This window comes from Salvelinus alpinus, chromosome 2 (genome assembly GCF_045679555.1).
Source record: "Salvelinus alpinus chromosome 2, SLU_Salpinus.1, whole genome shotgun sequence".
NCBI classification, from domain to species: domain Eukaryota; kingdom Metazoa; phylum Chordata; class Actinopteri; order Salmoniformes; family Salmonidae; genus Salvelinus; species Salvelinus alpinus.
The window spans coordinates 87,808,390-87,823,309 of NC_092087.1; the positions used below are offsets into that span (position 1 = coordinate 87,808,390).

Below are 14,920 nucleotides of genomic sequence, written 5' to 3' on the forward strand. Positions count from 1 at the left end.
GGTACAGGGAGGGAGAAGTGTAGATAGAAGGAAGAGAAGAGGTACAGGGATGGAGAAGTGTAGATAGAAGGAAGAGAAGAGGTATAGGGAGGGAGAAGTGTAGATAGAAGTAAGAGAAGAGGTACAGGGAGGGAGAAGTGTAGATAGAAGGAAGAGAAGAGGTACAGGGGGGAGAAGTGTAGATAGAAGGAAGAGAAGAGGTACAGGGGGGAGAAGTGTAGATAGAAGGAAGAGAAGAGGTACAGGGATGGAGAAGTGTAGATAGAAGTAAGAGAAGAGGTACAGGGGGGAGAAGTGTAGATAGAAGTAAGAGAAGAGGTACAGGGAGAGAGAAGTGTAGATAGAAGGAAGAGAAGAGGTATAGGGAGGGAGAAGTGTAGATAGAAGGAAGAGAAGAGGTACAGGGAGGGAGAAGTGTAGATAGAAGGAAGAGAAGAGGTACAGGGAGGGAGAAGTGTAGATAGATGGAAGAGAAGAGGTACAGGGAGGGAGAAGTGTAGATAGAAGGAAGAGAAGAGGTACAGGGGGGAGAAGTGTAGATAGAAGGAAGAGAAGAGGTACAGGGATGGAGAAGTGTAGATAGAAGTAAGAGAAGAGGTACAGGGAGGGAGAAGTGTAGATAGAAGAAAGAGAAGAGGTACAGGGGGGAGAAGTGTAGATAGATGGAAGAGAAGAGGTACAGGGATGGAGAAGTGTAGATAGATGGAAGAGAAGAGGTACAGGGATGGAGAAGTGTAGATAGATGGAAGAGAAGAGGTACAGGGAGGGAGAAGTGTAGATAGAAGTAAGAGAAGAGGTACAGGGAGGGAGAAGTGTAGATAGAAGGAAGAGAAGAGGTACAGGGATGGAGAAGTGTAGATAGATGGAAGAGAAGAGGTACAGGGAGGGAGAAGTGTAGATAGAAGTAAGAGAAGAGGTACAGGGATGGAGAAGTTTAGATAGAAGGAAGAGAAGAGGTACAGGGAGGGAGAAGTGTAGATAGAAGGAAGAGAAGAGGTACAGGGGGGAGAAGTGTAGATAGAAGGAAGAGAAGAGGTACAGGGATGGAGAAATGTAGATAGATGGAAGAGAAGAGGTACAGGGAGGGAGAAGTGTAGATAGAAGGAAGAGAAGAGGTACAGGGAGGGAGAAGTGTAGATAGAAGGAAGAGAAGAGGTACAGGGAGAGAGAAGTGTAGATAGAAGGAAGAGAAGAGGTACAGGGAGGGAGAAGTGTAGATAGAAGGAAGAGAAGAGGTACAGGGAGGGAGAAGTGTAGATAGAAGGAAGAGAAGAGGTACAGGGAGGGAGAAGTGTAGATAGAAGAAAGAGAAGAGGTACAGGGAGGGAGAAGTGTAGATAGAAGAAAGAGAAGAGGTACAGGGGGGAGAAGTGTAGATAGAAGTAAGAGAAGAGGTACAGGGAGGGAGAAGTGTAGATAGAAGGAAGAGAAGAGGTACAGGGAGGGAGAAGTGTAGATAGAAGGAAGAGAAGAGGTACAGGGAGGGAGAAGTGTAGATAGAAGAAAGAGAAGAGGTACAGGGGGGAGAAGTGTAGATAGAAGAAAGAGAAGAGGTACAGGGGGGAGAAGTGTAGATAGAAGGAAGAGAAGAGGTACAGGGAGGGAGAAGTGTAGATAGAAGGAAGAGAAGAGGTACAGGGAGGGAGAAGTGTAGATAGAAGAAAGAGAAGAGGTACAGGGGGGAGAAGTGTAGATAGAAGTAAGAGAAGAGGTACAGGGAGGGAGAAGTGTAGATAGAAGGAAGAGAAGAGGTACAGGGATGGAGAAATGTAGATAGAAGGAAGAGAAGAGGTACAGGGAGGGAGAAGTGTAGATAGAAGGAAGAGAAGAGGTACAGGGGGGAGAAGTGTAGATAGAAGGAATAGAATAGGTACAGGGATGGAGAAGTGTAGATAGATGGAAGAGAATAGGTACAGGGGGGGAGAAGTGTAGATAGAAGGAAGAGAAGAGGTACAGGGAGGGAGAAGTGTAGATAGATGGAAGAGAAGAGGTACAGGGAGGGAGAAGTGTAGATAGAAGTAAGAGAAGAGGTACAGGGAGAGAGAAGTGTAGATAGAAGGAAGAGAAGAGGTACAGGGATGGAGAAGTGTAGATAGAAGGAAGAGAAGAGGTACAGGGAGGGAGAAGTGTAGATAGAAGGAAGAGAAGAGGTACAGGGATGGAGAAATGTAGATAGATGGAAGAGAAGAGGTACAGGGAGGGAGAAGTGTAGATAGAAGCAAGAGAAGAGGTATAGGGAGGGAGAAGTGTAGATAGAAGTAAGAGAAGAGGTACAGGGAGGGAGAAGTGTAGATAGAAGAAAGAGAAGAGGTACAGGGGGGAGAAGTGTAGATAGAAGTAAGAGAAGAGGTACAGGGAGGGAGAAGTGTAGATAGAAGGAAGAGAAGAGGTACAGGGATGGAGAAATGTAGATAGAAGGAAGAGAAGAGGTACAGGGGGGAGAAGTGTAGATAGAAGGAAGAGAAGAGGTACAGTAACGGAGAAGTGTAGATAGATGGAAGAGAAGAGGTACAGGGAGGGAGAAGTGTAGATAGAAGGAAGAGAAGAGGTACAGGGGGGAGAAGTGTAGATAGAAGGAAGAGAAGAGGTACAGGGAGGGAGAAGTGTAGATAGAAGGAAGAGAAGAGGTACAGGGATGGAGAAGTGTAGATAGAAGGAAGAGAAACCAACTGTAGAAGTTCTCTGTAGTTAGACTCTAGAGGCCTCTGGCTAGAGAAACCAACTGTAGAAGTTCTCTGTAGTTAGACTCTAGAGGCCTCTGGCTAGAGAAACCAACTGTAGAAGTTCTCTGTAGTTAGACTCTAGAGGCCTCTGGCTAGAGAAACCAACTGTAGAAGTTCTCTGTAGTTAGACTCTAGAGGCCTCTGGCTAGAGAAACCAACTGTAGTTGCAGTCTCAATGCTTCACCATTGAAACTATTACGAATATTCTCTTAGTGGGGTTTATGTTGTTGTTATGGGGAAAGTAGGTCCTTATATCTGGTCGCTTGGTGTAGGGATACTGTAGTTATGGGACAGTTAGCCTAAGTACTGTAACTGTTGCCAGCCCCATGCCCTTAGGCTGCTTGTTATGCGGCTCTCTCTGTCTCTGTCTCTGTCTCTGTCTCTGTCTCTGTCTCTGTCTCTGTCTCTGTCTCTGTCTCTGTCTCTCTCTCTGTCTCTGTCTCTCTCTCTCTCTCTCTCTCTCTCTCTCTCTCTCTGTCTCTCTCTGTCTATTTCTCTCTGTCTCTCTCTCTCTGTCTCTCTCTCTCTGTCTCTCTCTCTCTCTCTGTCTCTCTCTCTCTCTCTCTCTCTCTCTGTCTCTCTCTGTCTATTTCTCTCTGTCTCTCTCTCTCTGTCTCTCTCTCTCTCTCTCTCTCTCTCTCTCTCTCTGTCTCTCTCTCTCTCTCTCTATATATATATATATCTCTCTCTCTCTATATATATATATATATATATATATATATATATATATATATATATATATATCTCTCTCTCTCTCTCTCTCAGTGCAATTTAATTCAAAGGGCTTTATTGACCAAAGTAAGTAAAATAGACACTTAACTAAAGTGAAAAATGAACAGTAAACAAAGGAATAGCGACATTTCAAAGATCATATTATATCTCTCTGTCTAAATTCACCTCAAAAAATAGAATAGTGAAATAAAGAAAACAAAAGAGAACAATACTAGAGTGGAACAAACACAGTTCTGTCTCCTCTCCTGGTCGCATCCCAAGTGGCACCCTATTCCCTATAAACTACTACTTTTGACCAGAAGCCTGTGTACTGTAGTACATTACAAAGGGAGTAGGGGTGTCATTTGGAACACAAACCTTGTCTTTAGGAAATTTCCATGACTGCGTTCATTGAGTATGCTATCTGACCGCAAGATTCTCCAGATTTTAAACAAACGTTCCCGCCTCATTCCCCTGAACCACACACACACACATACATGTTCCTGCCTCTCTAGAACCACACACACATGTTCCTGCCTCTCTAGAACCACACACACATGTTCCTGCCTCTCTATAACCACACACACACACACACACACATGTTGCTGCCTCTCTAGAACCACACACACATGTTCCTGCCTCTCTAGAACCACACACACATGTTCCTGCCTCTCTAGAACCACACACACATGTTACAGCCTCTCTATAACCACACACACACACACACACACACACACACACACACACACACACACACACACACACACACACACACACACACACACACACACACACACACACACACACACACACACACACATGTTGCTGCCTCTCTAGAACCACACACACATGTTCCTGCCTCTCTAGAACCACACACACATGTTCCTGCCTCTCTAGAACCACACACACATGTTCCTGCCTCTCTAGAACCACACACACATGTTCCTGCCTCTCTAGAACCACGCACACATGTTCCTGCCTCTCTAGAACCACACACACATGTTCCAGCCCCTCTAGAACCACACACACACACACACACACACACACATGTTGCTGCCTCTCTAGAACCACACACACACACATGTTCCTGCCTCTCTAGAACCATGCACACATGTTCCTGCCTCTCTAGAACCACGCACACACACACACACACACACACACATGTTCCTGCCTCTCTAAAACCACACACACATGTTCCTGCCTCTCTAAAACCATACACACATGTTCCTGTCTCTCTAGAACCACACACACATGTTCCTGCCTCTCTAGAACCACACACACATACACACATGTTCCTGCCTCTCTAGAACCACACACACACACATGTTCCTGCCTCTCTAGAACCACACACACACACGTTCCTGCCTATCTAGAACCACACACACACACACACACACACATGTTCCTGCCTCTCTAGAACCACACACACACACACACACACACACATGTTCCTGCCTCTCTAGAACCACACACACACACACACATGTTCCTGCCTCTCTAGAACCACACACACACACACATGTTCCTGCCTCTCTAGAACCACACACACACACACACATGTTCCTGCCTCTCTAGAACCACACACACACACATGTTCCTGCCTCTCTAGAACGACAAACCCACACACACACTCGCGCGCCTCCCTTGAACAGGCTCGTTTAACGGCTGAGGTGGCAGCGTATGCCTTCGTGCCACGGGGCACTGCCTCTACGAGATTGGAAACACACACACCTATTGACATTACACATGAGAACACACACACACATATGCAAACACACACACACACGTCAGCTGGCGTATATGTGAGTGTTTGCCCTTCCTGATAGCAGTCTTTGAGTTCTGTCTCTCTCTGTGTCTCTCTTCTCTCTCTCTGTCTCTCTCTCTCTTCCCTCTCTCTCTTCCCTCTCTCTCTCTTCCCTCTCTCTTCTTTCACTCTCTCTGTCTCTCTCCCTGTAAAAAGAGTCTGTCCTAATGGCAGGTGGTATTGCCTCTTTGGTCCCTTGTCCCTATGTCCTCACCCCACCCCTCATGTTGACACACACCAGCGCATGCGTGCACACACACACACACACGCACGCACGCACGCACGCACGCACGCACGCACGCACGCACGCACACACACACACACACACACACACACACACACACACACACACACACATATACAGTCGGAAGAAAAAGTATGTGAACCCTTTGGAATTACCTGGATTTCTGCATAAATTGGTCATCAAATTTGATCTGATCTTCATCTAGGTCACAACAATAGATTAACACAGTCTGCTTAAACTAATAACACAAACAATTACAATTTGACATGTCTTTATTGGACACACCGTGTAAACATTCACAGTGCAGGTTGGAAAAAGTATGTGAACCCTTGGATTTAATAACAGGTCGATCCACCTTTGGCAGCAATAACCTCAACCAAACGTTTTCTGTAGTTGCAGATCAGACCTGCACAACGGTCAGGAGGAATTTTGGACCATTCATCTTTACAAAACTGTTTCAGTTCAGCAATATTGTTGGGATGTCAGGTGTGAACCGCTCTCTTCAGGTCATGCCACAGCATCTCAGACGGGTTGAGGTCAGGACTGACTGGGCCACTCTAGAAGGTGTATTTTCTTCTGTTCAAGCCATTCTGTTGTTGATTTACTTCTGTCTTTTGGGTTGTTGTCCTGTTGCATCACCTAACTTCTGTTGAGCTTCAATTGGTGGACAGATAGCCTTACATTCTCCTGCAAAATGCCTTGATAAACTTGGGAATTCATTTTTCCGTCGATGATAGCAAACTGTCCAGGCCCTGAGGCAGCAAAGCAGCCCCAAACCATGATGCTCTCTTCACCATACTTTACAGTTGGGATGAGGTTTTGATGATGGTGTGCTGTGCCTTTTTTTATCCACACATAGTGTTGTGTGTTCCTTCCAGACAACACAACTTTAGTTTCATCTGTCCACAGATTCTTTTGCCAGTAGCGCTGGAACATCCAGGTGCTCTTTTGCGAAATTCAGAAGTGCATCAATGTTTTTTTGGACAGCAGTGGCTTCTTCCGTGGTGTCCTCCCATGAACACCATTCTTGATTAGTGTTTTACGTATTGTTGACTCGTCAAGCTTGATGTCAGCATCTTTCAGAGATGTCTGAAAGAAAACAGTAGAAACAGTGCTGAACTTTCTCCATTTATAGATAATGTGTCTTACTGTGGACCTTCTTTTAGAGACACATTTGAAACCCTTCCCAGGTTAACGCAAGGCAACAACTCCTCATCTTAGGTCTTCTGAGATCTCTTTTGTTCGAGGCATGGTTCACATCAGGCAATGCTTCTTGTAAATAGCAAACTAAAATTTTGTGAGTGTTTTTTTATGGGGCAGGGCAGCTCTAACCAACATCTCCAATCTCGTCTCCATGATTCGACTCCCGGTTAGTTGACTCCTGACTCCAAATAGCTTTTGGAGAAGTCACTAGCCTAGGGGTTCACATACTTTTCCCAACCTTCACTGTGAATGTTTATGTGATGTATTCAATATAGACAAGAAAAATACAATAATTTGTGTGTTATTAGTTTAAGCACATTGTGCTTGTCTATTGTTGTGACTTGAAGATCAGATAAAATGTTATGTCAAATGCACACACACACACACACACACACACACACACACACACACACACACACACACACACACACACACACACACACACACACACACACACACACACACACACACACACACACACACACACACACACACACACACACACACACACACACCCCCCATCACTTCTAATGACCCAAACCACTGACCCAGGGTCAGATATTACCTCAACCTTCTAACAATAACAAAGCGGTCACCACTTTTTGGGAAGTAAGCAGCTGAGAAATGTAACCACTCTCAGATCCATAGACGGAGAAATGTAACCACTCTCAGATCCATAGACGGAGAAATGTAACCACTCTCAGATCCATAGACGAGGAAATGTAACCACTCTCAAATCCATAGACAGAGGAATGTAACCACTCTCAAATCCATAGACGGAGAAATGTAACCACTCTCAAATCCATAGACGGAGAAATGTAACCACTCTCAAATCCATAGACAGAGGAATGTAACCACTCTCAAATCCATAGACGGAGAAATGTAACCACTCTCAGATCCATAGACAGAGAAATGTAACCACTCTCAAATCCATAGACGGAGAAATGTAACCACTCTCAAATCCATAGACGGAGAAATGTAACCACTCTCAAATCCATAAACGGAGAAATGTAACCACTCTCAGATCCATAGACAGAGAAATGTAACCACTCTCAAATCCATAGACGGAGAAATGTAACCACTCTCAGATCCATAGACGGAGAAATGTAACCACTCTCAGATCCATAGACGGAGAAATGTAACCACTCTCAGATCCATAGACGGAGCTGTCGATGCAAGGACTGACAATCCATAAAATCAAAATAAAATGTCTTAAAATGTTTTAACCATGTTTGGATGTAACAATCCCAGATTGACCCTTTAAGGTTAGGGTAGGGTGAAGGGTAACTGATCCTAGATCTGTGGTTAGATGTAACAATCCCAGATTGGCCCTTTAAGGTTAGGATAGGGTGAAGGGTAACCTGATCCTAGATCTGTGGTTAGATGTAACAATCCCAGATTGGCCCTTTAAGGTTAGGATAGGGTGAAGGGTAACCTGATCCTAGATCTGTGGTTAGATGTAACAATCCCAGATTGGCCCTTTAAGGTTAGAGTAGGGTGAAGGGTAACTGATCCTAGATCTGTGGTTAGATGTAACAATCCCAGATTGGCCCTTTAAGGTTAGGATAGGGTGAAGGGTAACCTGATCCTAGATCTGTGGTTAGATGTAACAATCCCAGATTGACCCTTTAAGGTTAGGATAGGGTGAAGGGTAACCTGATCCTAGATCTGTGGTTAGATGTAACAATCCCAGATTGGCCCTTTAAGGTTAGAGTAGGGTGAAGGGTAACCTGATCCTAGATCTGTGGTTAGATGTAACAATCTCAGATTGGCCCTTTAAGGTTAGGGTAGGATGAAGGGTAACCTGATCCTAGATCTGTGGTTAGTGTGCAACTTGTTCTGCTACGTCCAGACAGCCTGGGGGTTGAAGGGTTGACCACACTGGTCACTGTGGCTTGGCTGTGGGAGAGGAGAGGGTCAAATGCAATACAACACACACACACACTCCTAAAATGTCTTCTACTGTACAGCACAGGGGCTGGCAGACTGAGCTGAAAACATGGAGCACCTGCACACGACATAGAAGGGTTGGGGTCCATTTGAATTGAAGGCAGTCAGTTCAGGAAGGAAAACAAGGCATCTATTTTCAATGACATCAATTCAAATCACTTCCTGAATTGACTGCCATCCATTCAAATTGACCCCGACCACGCTACAGCTCTGCTACATAGAATGAAGCTACACTATAGATACAAAAGTACGTGGACACCCCTTCAAATTAGTGGATTTGGCTATTTCAGCCACACCTGTTGCTGACAGGTGTATAAAATCAAGCACACAGCCATGCAATCTCCATAGACAAACATTGGCAGTAGAATGGCCTTACTGAAGAGCTCAGTGACTTTCAACATGGCACCGTCATAGGATGCCACCTTTCCAACAAGTCAGTTCATCACATTTTCTGCCCTGTTAGAGCTGCCCCAGTCAACTGTAAGTGCTGTTATTGTTAAGTGGAAACGTCTAGGAGCAACAACGGCTCAGCCGTAAAGGGGTAGTCCACACATGCTCACAGAACGGGACCGCAGAGTGCTGAAGAGCGTAGAGCGTAATAATTGTCTGTCCTCGGTTACAACACTCACTACCGAGATCCAAACTGCCTAGGGAAGCAACGTTCAGCACAATAACTGTTCCTCAGGAGCTTCATGAAATGGCAGAGCAGCAGCACACAAGCCTAAGATCACCATGCGGAATGCCAAGCATCGGCTGGAGTGGTGTAAAGCTCTCCACCATTGGACTCTGGAGCAGTAGAAACACGTTGTCTGGAGGGATGAATCACACTGCATCATCGGGCAGTCTGACGGATGAATCTGGGTTTGGCGGATGACAGGAGAACGCTACCTGCCCGAATGCATAGTGCCGACTGTAAAGTTTGGTGGAGGAGGAATAATGGTCTGGGGCTGTTTTTTGTTTGTATGTGCTTGGCCCCTTAGTTCCAGTGAAGGGAAATCTTAACGCCACAGCATACAATGACATTCTAGACAATTCTGTGCTTCCAACTTTGTGGCAACAGTTTGGCATGACAATGCCCCCGTGCACAAAGCTAGGTCCATACAGAAATGGTTTGTCGAGATCGTTGTGGAAGAACTTGACTGGTCTGCACAGAACCCGGACCTCAACCCCATCGAACATCTTTGGGATGAATTGGACACTGACTGCGAGCCAAGCCTAATCGCCCAACATCAGTGCCCGAACTCACTAATGCTCTTATGGCTGAATGGAAGCAAATCCCCTCAGCAATGCTCCAACGTCTAGTGGAAAGACTTCCTAGAAGAGTGGAGGCTGTTATAGCAGCAACGGGAGGACGAGCTCAATATTAATACACATGATTTTGGAATGAGATGTTGGACGAGCAGGTGTCCACATACTTTAAGGTATGATCTGATCCATGGCTCATGACCCTTTAGGGTATGATCTGATCCATGGCTCATGACCCTTTAGGGTATGATCTGATCCATGGCTCATGACCCTTTAGGGTACGATCTGATCCATGGCTCATGACCCTTGCTCTATATAAAAGACCCCTTGCTTTCCTCTGTTGCTTCCACATTTTTTGAAAAACAATTGCTACCTAGTTCCTTCACACTGTTAGCTAGAACCATAAAGGGATCTCTGGCTGTCTCTGTAGGTCAGGAGAACCCGTTTTGGTTCTAGGTAGTACCTTTTTTTTTTAAAGTCCACCTCCCCAAACTATTCTCACCAGGGGGGATAAGGACATGAAAACCTCCAACCTCTGTTGACCTCTATTCATTTCACCCCAAAAAGGGGGATTTTAAACATCTGGCGTACTGGCAACCTGGAAGGAACTCGATGTCCTCTTCCCCAGAGCTGCTCTTAATTTAGGGCCACAAATAAGGACATAAACAACAACAACGTAAAACAACAAACTGGTATAGGGACAGAACAGGCATTAGTGGCGCCATGGGAACCAGCGACCTCATGCCGATGTCACCAGCCGAGCAGAACAGAGCAGAGCAGCAGAATAGAACTGCAGTCATCAATAAAATAGAAAACTAAACTAAACTGTATCCCTCTGTCTCTCTCTCTCCCCTCTCTCCTCTCACTCCTCTCTCTCCCCTCACTCCTCTCACTCCTCTCACTCCTCTCTCTCCTCTCTCTCCTCTCACTCCTCTCTCTCCTCTCTCTCCTCTCTCTCCTCTCTCTCCTCTCACTCCTCTCTCTCCTCTCTCTCCTCTCTCTCCTCTCTCTCCTCTCACTCCTCTCTCTCCCCTCACTCCTCTCTCTCCTCTCACTCCTCTCACTCCTCTCTCTCCTCTCTCTCCTCTCTCTCCTCTCACTCCTCTCTCTCCCCTCACTCCTCTCTCTCCTCTCACTCCTCTCACTCCTCTCACTCCTCTCACTCCTCTCCTCAACAATAACATTCCCCTTCATATAGACTGAAAGATTCAGAGTAGCTAGAACAAGGAAGTGAATCATTCTACAAACATGCTTATGTACTTTCTGCTGTTTCTTTTTTTCCCCAGGACACAACTGCCACGGCAGCCATAGTAAGGGCTGTTTCCCATGAGGCATTGCAAGCTTTCAGGGCCCTGGGCACTTTCTCTCTCTCTCTCTCGCCTTGACAACGACCCAAACGTCCACAGCTACCACCACTACCAGCAGCAACCAAGGCAAGCCCCTATCGCTACGGGCGACAGACTCACAGACACACACACACATAGACGGACGTAACGATGGTTGCCACGGTTGCTACTCACCGGGACACGCGCAGCCGCCTACCGACATCGTCTCACATGTCTGACCTCGCTCTGAACGGAACGGTGCGGAGGATCCCTCCTTTTCCTCTCCTCCTCTTTATTGTGTTCCTCAGCTCTTCGTCTCCTCTCCGTTGCTGTCCTCTCTTTTTTCTATTCCTTTTCTTCTCCTCTCTGATCCTGTCTTCTCTCTTCTCCTCTCTGATCCTGTCTTCTCTCCTCTCACCAGTCACTGCTGCTACTGCTCCTGACTCTCACATGAGCGTCTGTTTTCCTGAGGTCCACACACACACGTACACACACACACACACACCAGGGACGGGGGAGGAAGGGAGAGAGAGAAGGAGAGAGAGCGGGAGTAGAGCGAAGAGAGAGAGAGAGTGAAGAAGGAAAGGTTAAAAAAAGCAACAGAAACACAAAGGATTGTGTTCTCTCTCTCAGTCAGCCAGTCAGCCAGTCAGCCAGTCAACCAGTCAACCAGTCAGCCAGTCAGACACCCAGTCAGCCAGTCAGTCAGCCAGTCAACCAGTCAGCCAGTCAGCCAGTCAGTCAGACAGCCAGCCAGTCACAGTGTGTTCGTATTTCTGTTCCTGCCCCCTCTGCTCTGCTCTGCTCTACTCTCATCAGCCAGCAAATTACTGTACAGGTGGGAGGAGAGAGGGAGGGAGAGAACGAGAGAGAGGGACAGAGAGAGAGAGAGAGAGAGAGAGAGAGAGAGAGAGAGAGAGAGAGAGTGACTGACAGACTGACTGAGTGAGTGAGACCGAAGGGAGCATAGTGCGCTAGAGAGGGAGGGAAAGAGAGGGAGGGAGGGAAAGAGAGAGAGAGGACTGTCAAAGTGATTGCATTCCAAATTGCACCCTGCACCCTATTCCCTGACCAAATCTGGAGAAAAGTAGTGCACTTTGGAGGGAATAGGGTGCAGGTTGGGAGGCAGACAGAGTGACCTGGGAGAATAACAACCATGTGATGTGGCCCTTTTTTTTCTTTTAAAGATATAGAGGCTGTTTTTCACCGCTGCCTGCACTCACACACACACACACTCACCCACGCACGCGCACACACACACACACACTCACCCACGCACGCACGCACACACACACACACACACTCACCCACGCACGCACACACACTCACTCACACACACACACACACACACTCACCCACGCACGCACGGGCACACACACAGAGCTCTCAATGTTCTGGAGCAGATGAGCTGTCAGTGGGGAGGCTGGTGGCAGCGGTGTGTGTATCTGAGGAGCTTGTTACACTGAATGTCAGCTCCACTGCAGAGGGGAAGGGAGGAGGAGGAGGGAGAAGAGGGGGAGGAGGAAGGAGAAGCGAGGGCAACTGACGTGCCTGAGCTCTCTCAATTCTAGTTCGCTCTCTCTCTTTCGCTCGGTTAGTCTTTCTCTCTGCAGTCTGTCATACAGCGTTGCTCCCTCCTCTCACTCATCTCTCCCTCCCCCTGTTCTCTCTCTCCACTCCTCCATCTCTCCCTCCCCCTGTTCTCTCTCTCCACTCCTCCATCTCTCCCTCCCCCTGTTCTCTCTCTCCACTCCTCCACTCATCCATCTCTCCCTCCCCCTGTTCTCTCTCTCCGCTCCTCCATCTCTCCCTACGCGTGTTGCTGTGGAGTGAGTGATATTGTGTAAGTGTGTCAGCGTGTGTGTGTGTGTGTGTGTGTGTGTGTGTGTGTGTGTGTGTGTGTGTGTGTGTGTGTGTGTGTGTGTGTGTGTGTGTGTGTGTGTGTGTGTGTGTGTGTGTGTTGTGTAAGTGAGGGTAACTAGGCGCACTACGGACGACCAAACCACAGGGGAATCCTGGGATATGGGAAGACTCATGGAGCTGTGCATGGACTGGAAAGGTCACAAACGCACACACACACACACACACACACACACACGCGCGCACGCACGCACGCACACACGCACACACGCACACGCACGCACACACACACACACACACACACACACACACACACACACACACACACACACACACACACACACGCATACACACACACAAAACTCATGTGGACCTGTGATTGGAACCCCTTAATGGGAGAGTGACCATGCTCTGAAATACCTTCCTGACACACACAAACTCTCTTACTCCCTCCCTCTCTCTATTCCTCTCTCTCCATCCCTCTCTCTCCCTCTCCCTCTCACTCTCCCTCTCGCCCCCCCCCCCCCCCCACCCTGTACACTCCTCCTGTCTCCTGGTTGGTAGAGCTTTCCCTCCAAAATGACATCACAGCTAGATGCAATGTAGGACCTAATAAGAGAACAAAGGTTTGCTCTGTTGCTGTCGACTGTTCCTTCTCCCAACCACACGCACACACACACACACGCACACACGCACACGCACACACATACACACACACACACACAAACGCACACACATGCTCATATCGTCATATCATTTTCCACCTGTTCTTTGTGTGGATTTGAACAAATCTCAGTCTGTCATTTTAGAATGCTGAGCATGAGAGGAGAAGAGAGCAGAGGAAGGAGGGAGAGGAGGAGAGTGATAGAGGGAAAAGCAGTGAGGGATCGAGAGAGGAGGAGGGATAGGAAGGAGAGGGAGGGAGACAAAGAGAGAGAGGGGAGGGATAGAGAGAGAGAGGGGCGAGAGGGAGGGATAGAGAGAGGAGGAGGGAGAGGAAGGAATAGAGGGAGGGAGATAAAGAGAGAGAGGGGAGGGATAGAGAGAGAGAGGAGCGAGAGGGAGGGAGACAAAGAGAGAGAGGGGGAGGGATAGAGAGGGGGAGACAGTGAGAGAGAGACAGAGAGAGAGGGGGGAGGGATAGAGGATAGAGAGAGGAGGAGTGAGAGGGAGGAATTGAGGGAGGGAGACAGAGAGATAGAGGGGGAGGGAGACAGAGAGCGAGGGATAGAGGATAGAGAGAGGGAGACAAAAAAGAGAGAAGGGGAGGGATAGAGGATAGAGAGAGGGAGACAAAGAGAGAGAAGGGGAGGGATAGAGGATAGAGAGAGGAGGGGAGGGATAGAGGATAGAGAGAGAAGGGGAGGGATAGAGGATAGAGAGGAGGGGAGGGATAGAGGATAGAGAGAGAAGGGGAGGGATAGAGGATAGAGAGAGAAGGGGAGGGATAGAGGATAGAGAGGAGGGGAGGGATAGAGGATAGAGAGAGAAGGGGAAGGATAGAGGATAGAGAGAGGAGGGGAGGGATAGAGGATAGAGAGAGAAGGGGAGGGATAGAGGATAGAGAGAGAATGGGGAGGGATAGAAGATAGAGAGACGGGGAGGGATAGAGGATAGAGAGAAGGGGAGGGATAGAGGATAGAGAGAGGAGGGGAGGGATAGAGGATAGAGAGAGAAGGGGAGGGATAGAGGATAGAGAGAGAAGGGGAGGGATAGAGGATAGAGAGAAGGGGAGGGATAGAGGATAGAGAGAAGGGGAGGGATAGAGGATAGAGAGAGAAGGGGAGGGATAGAGGATAGAGACAGAAGGGGAGGGATAGAGGATAGAGAGAGGAGGGGAGGGATATAGGATAGA

General features: G+C 47.6%; 1 protein-coding gene across 2 annotated transcripts in view; it reads right to left on the minus strand.

Moving 5' to 3' along the window:
- The window catches only part of ldb1b (LIM-domain binding 1b), a 99,294-nt gene extending 87,133 nt beyond the window's left edge, over positions 1-12,161 (minus strand). For both annotated transcript variants that reach the window (XM_071389683.1, XM_071389681.1), the window contains exon 1: positions 11,401-12,161. In XM_071389683.1, coding sequence (XP_071245784.1) covers positions 11,401-11,428 — 28 coding nt within the window. In that variant the 5' untranslated portion in view covers positions 11,429-12,161. The remainder of the gene's footprint in view (positions 1-11,400) is intronic.
- Between the last annotated feature and the right edge of the window lie 2,759 nt (positions 12,162-14,920).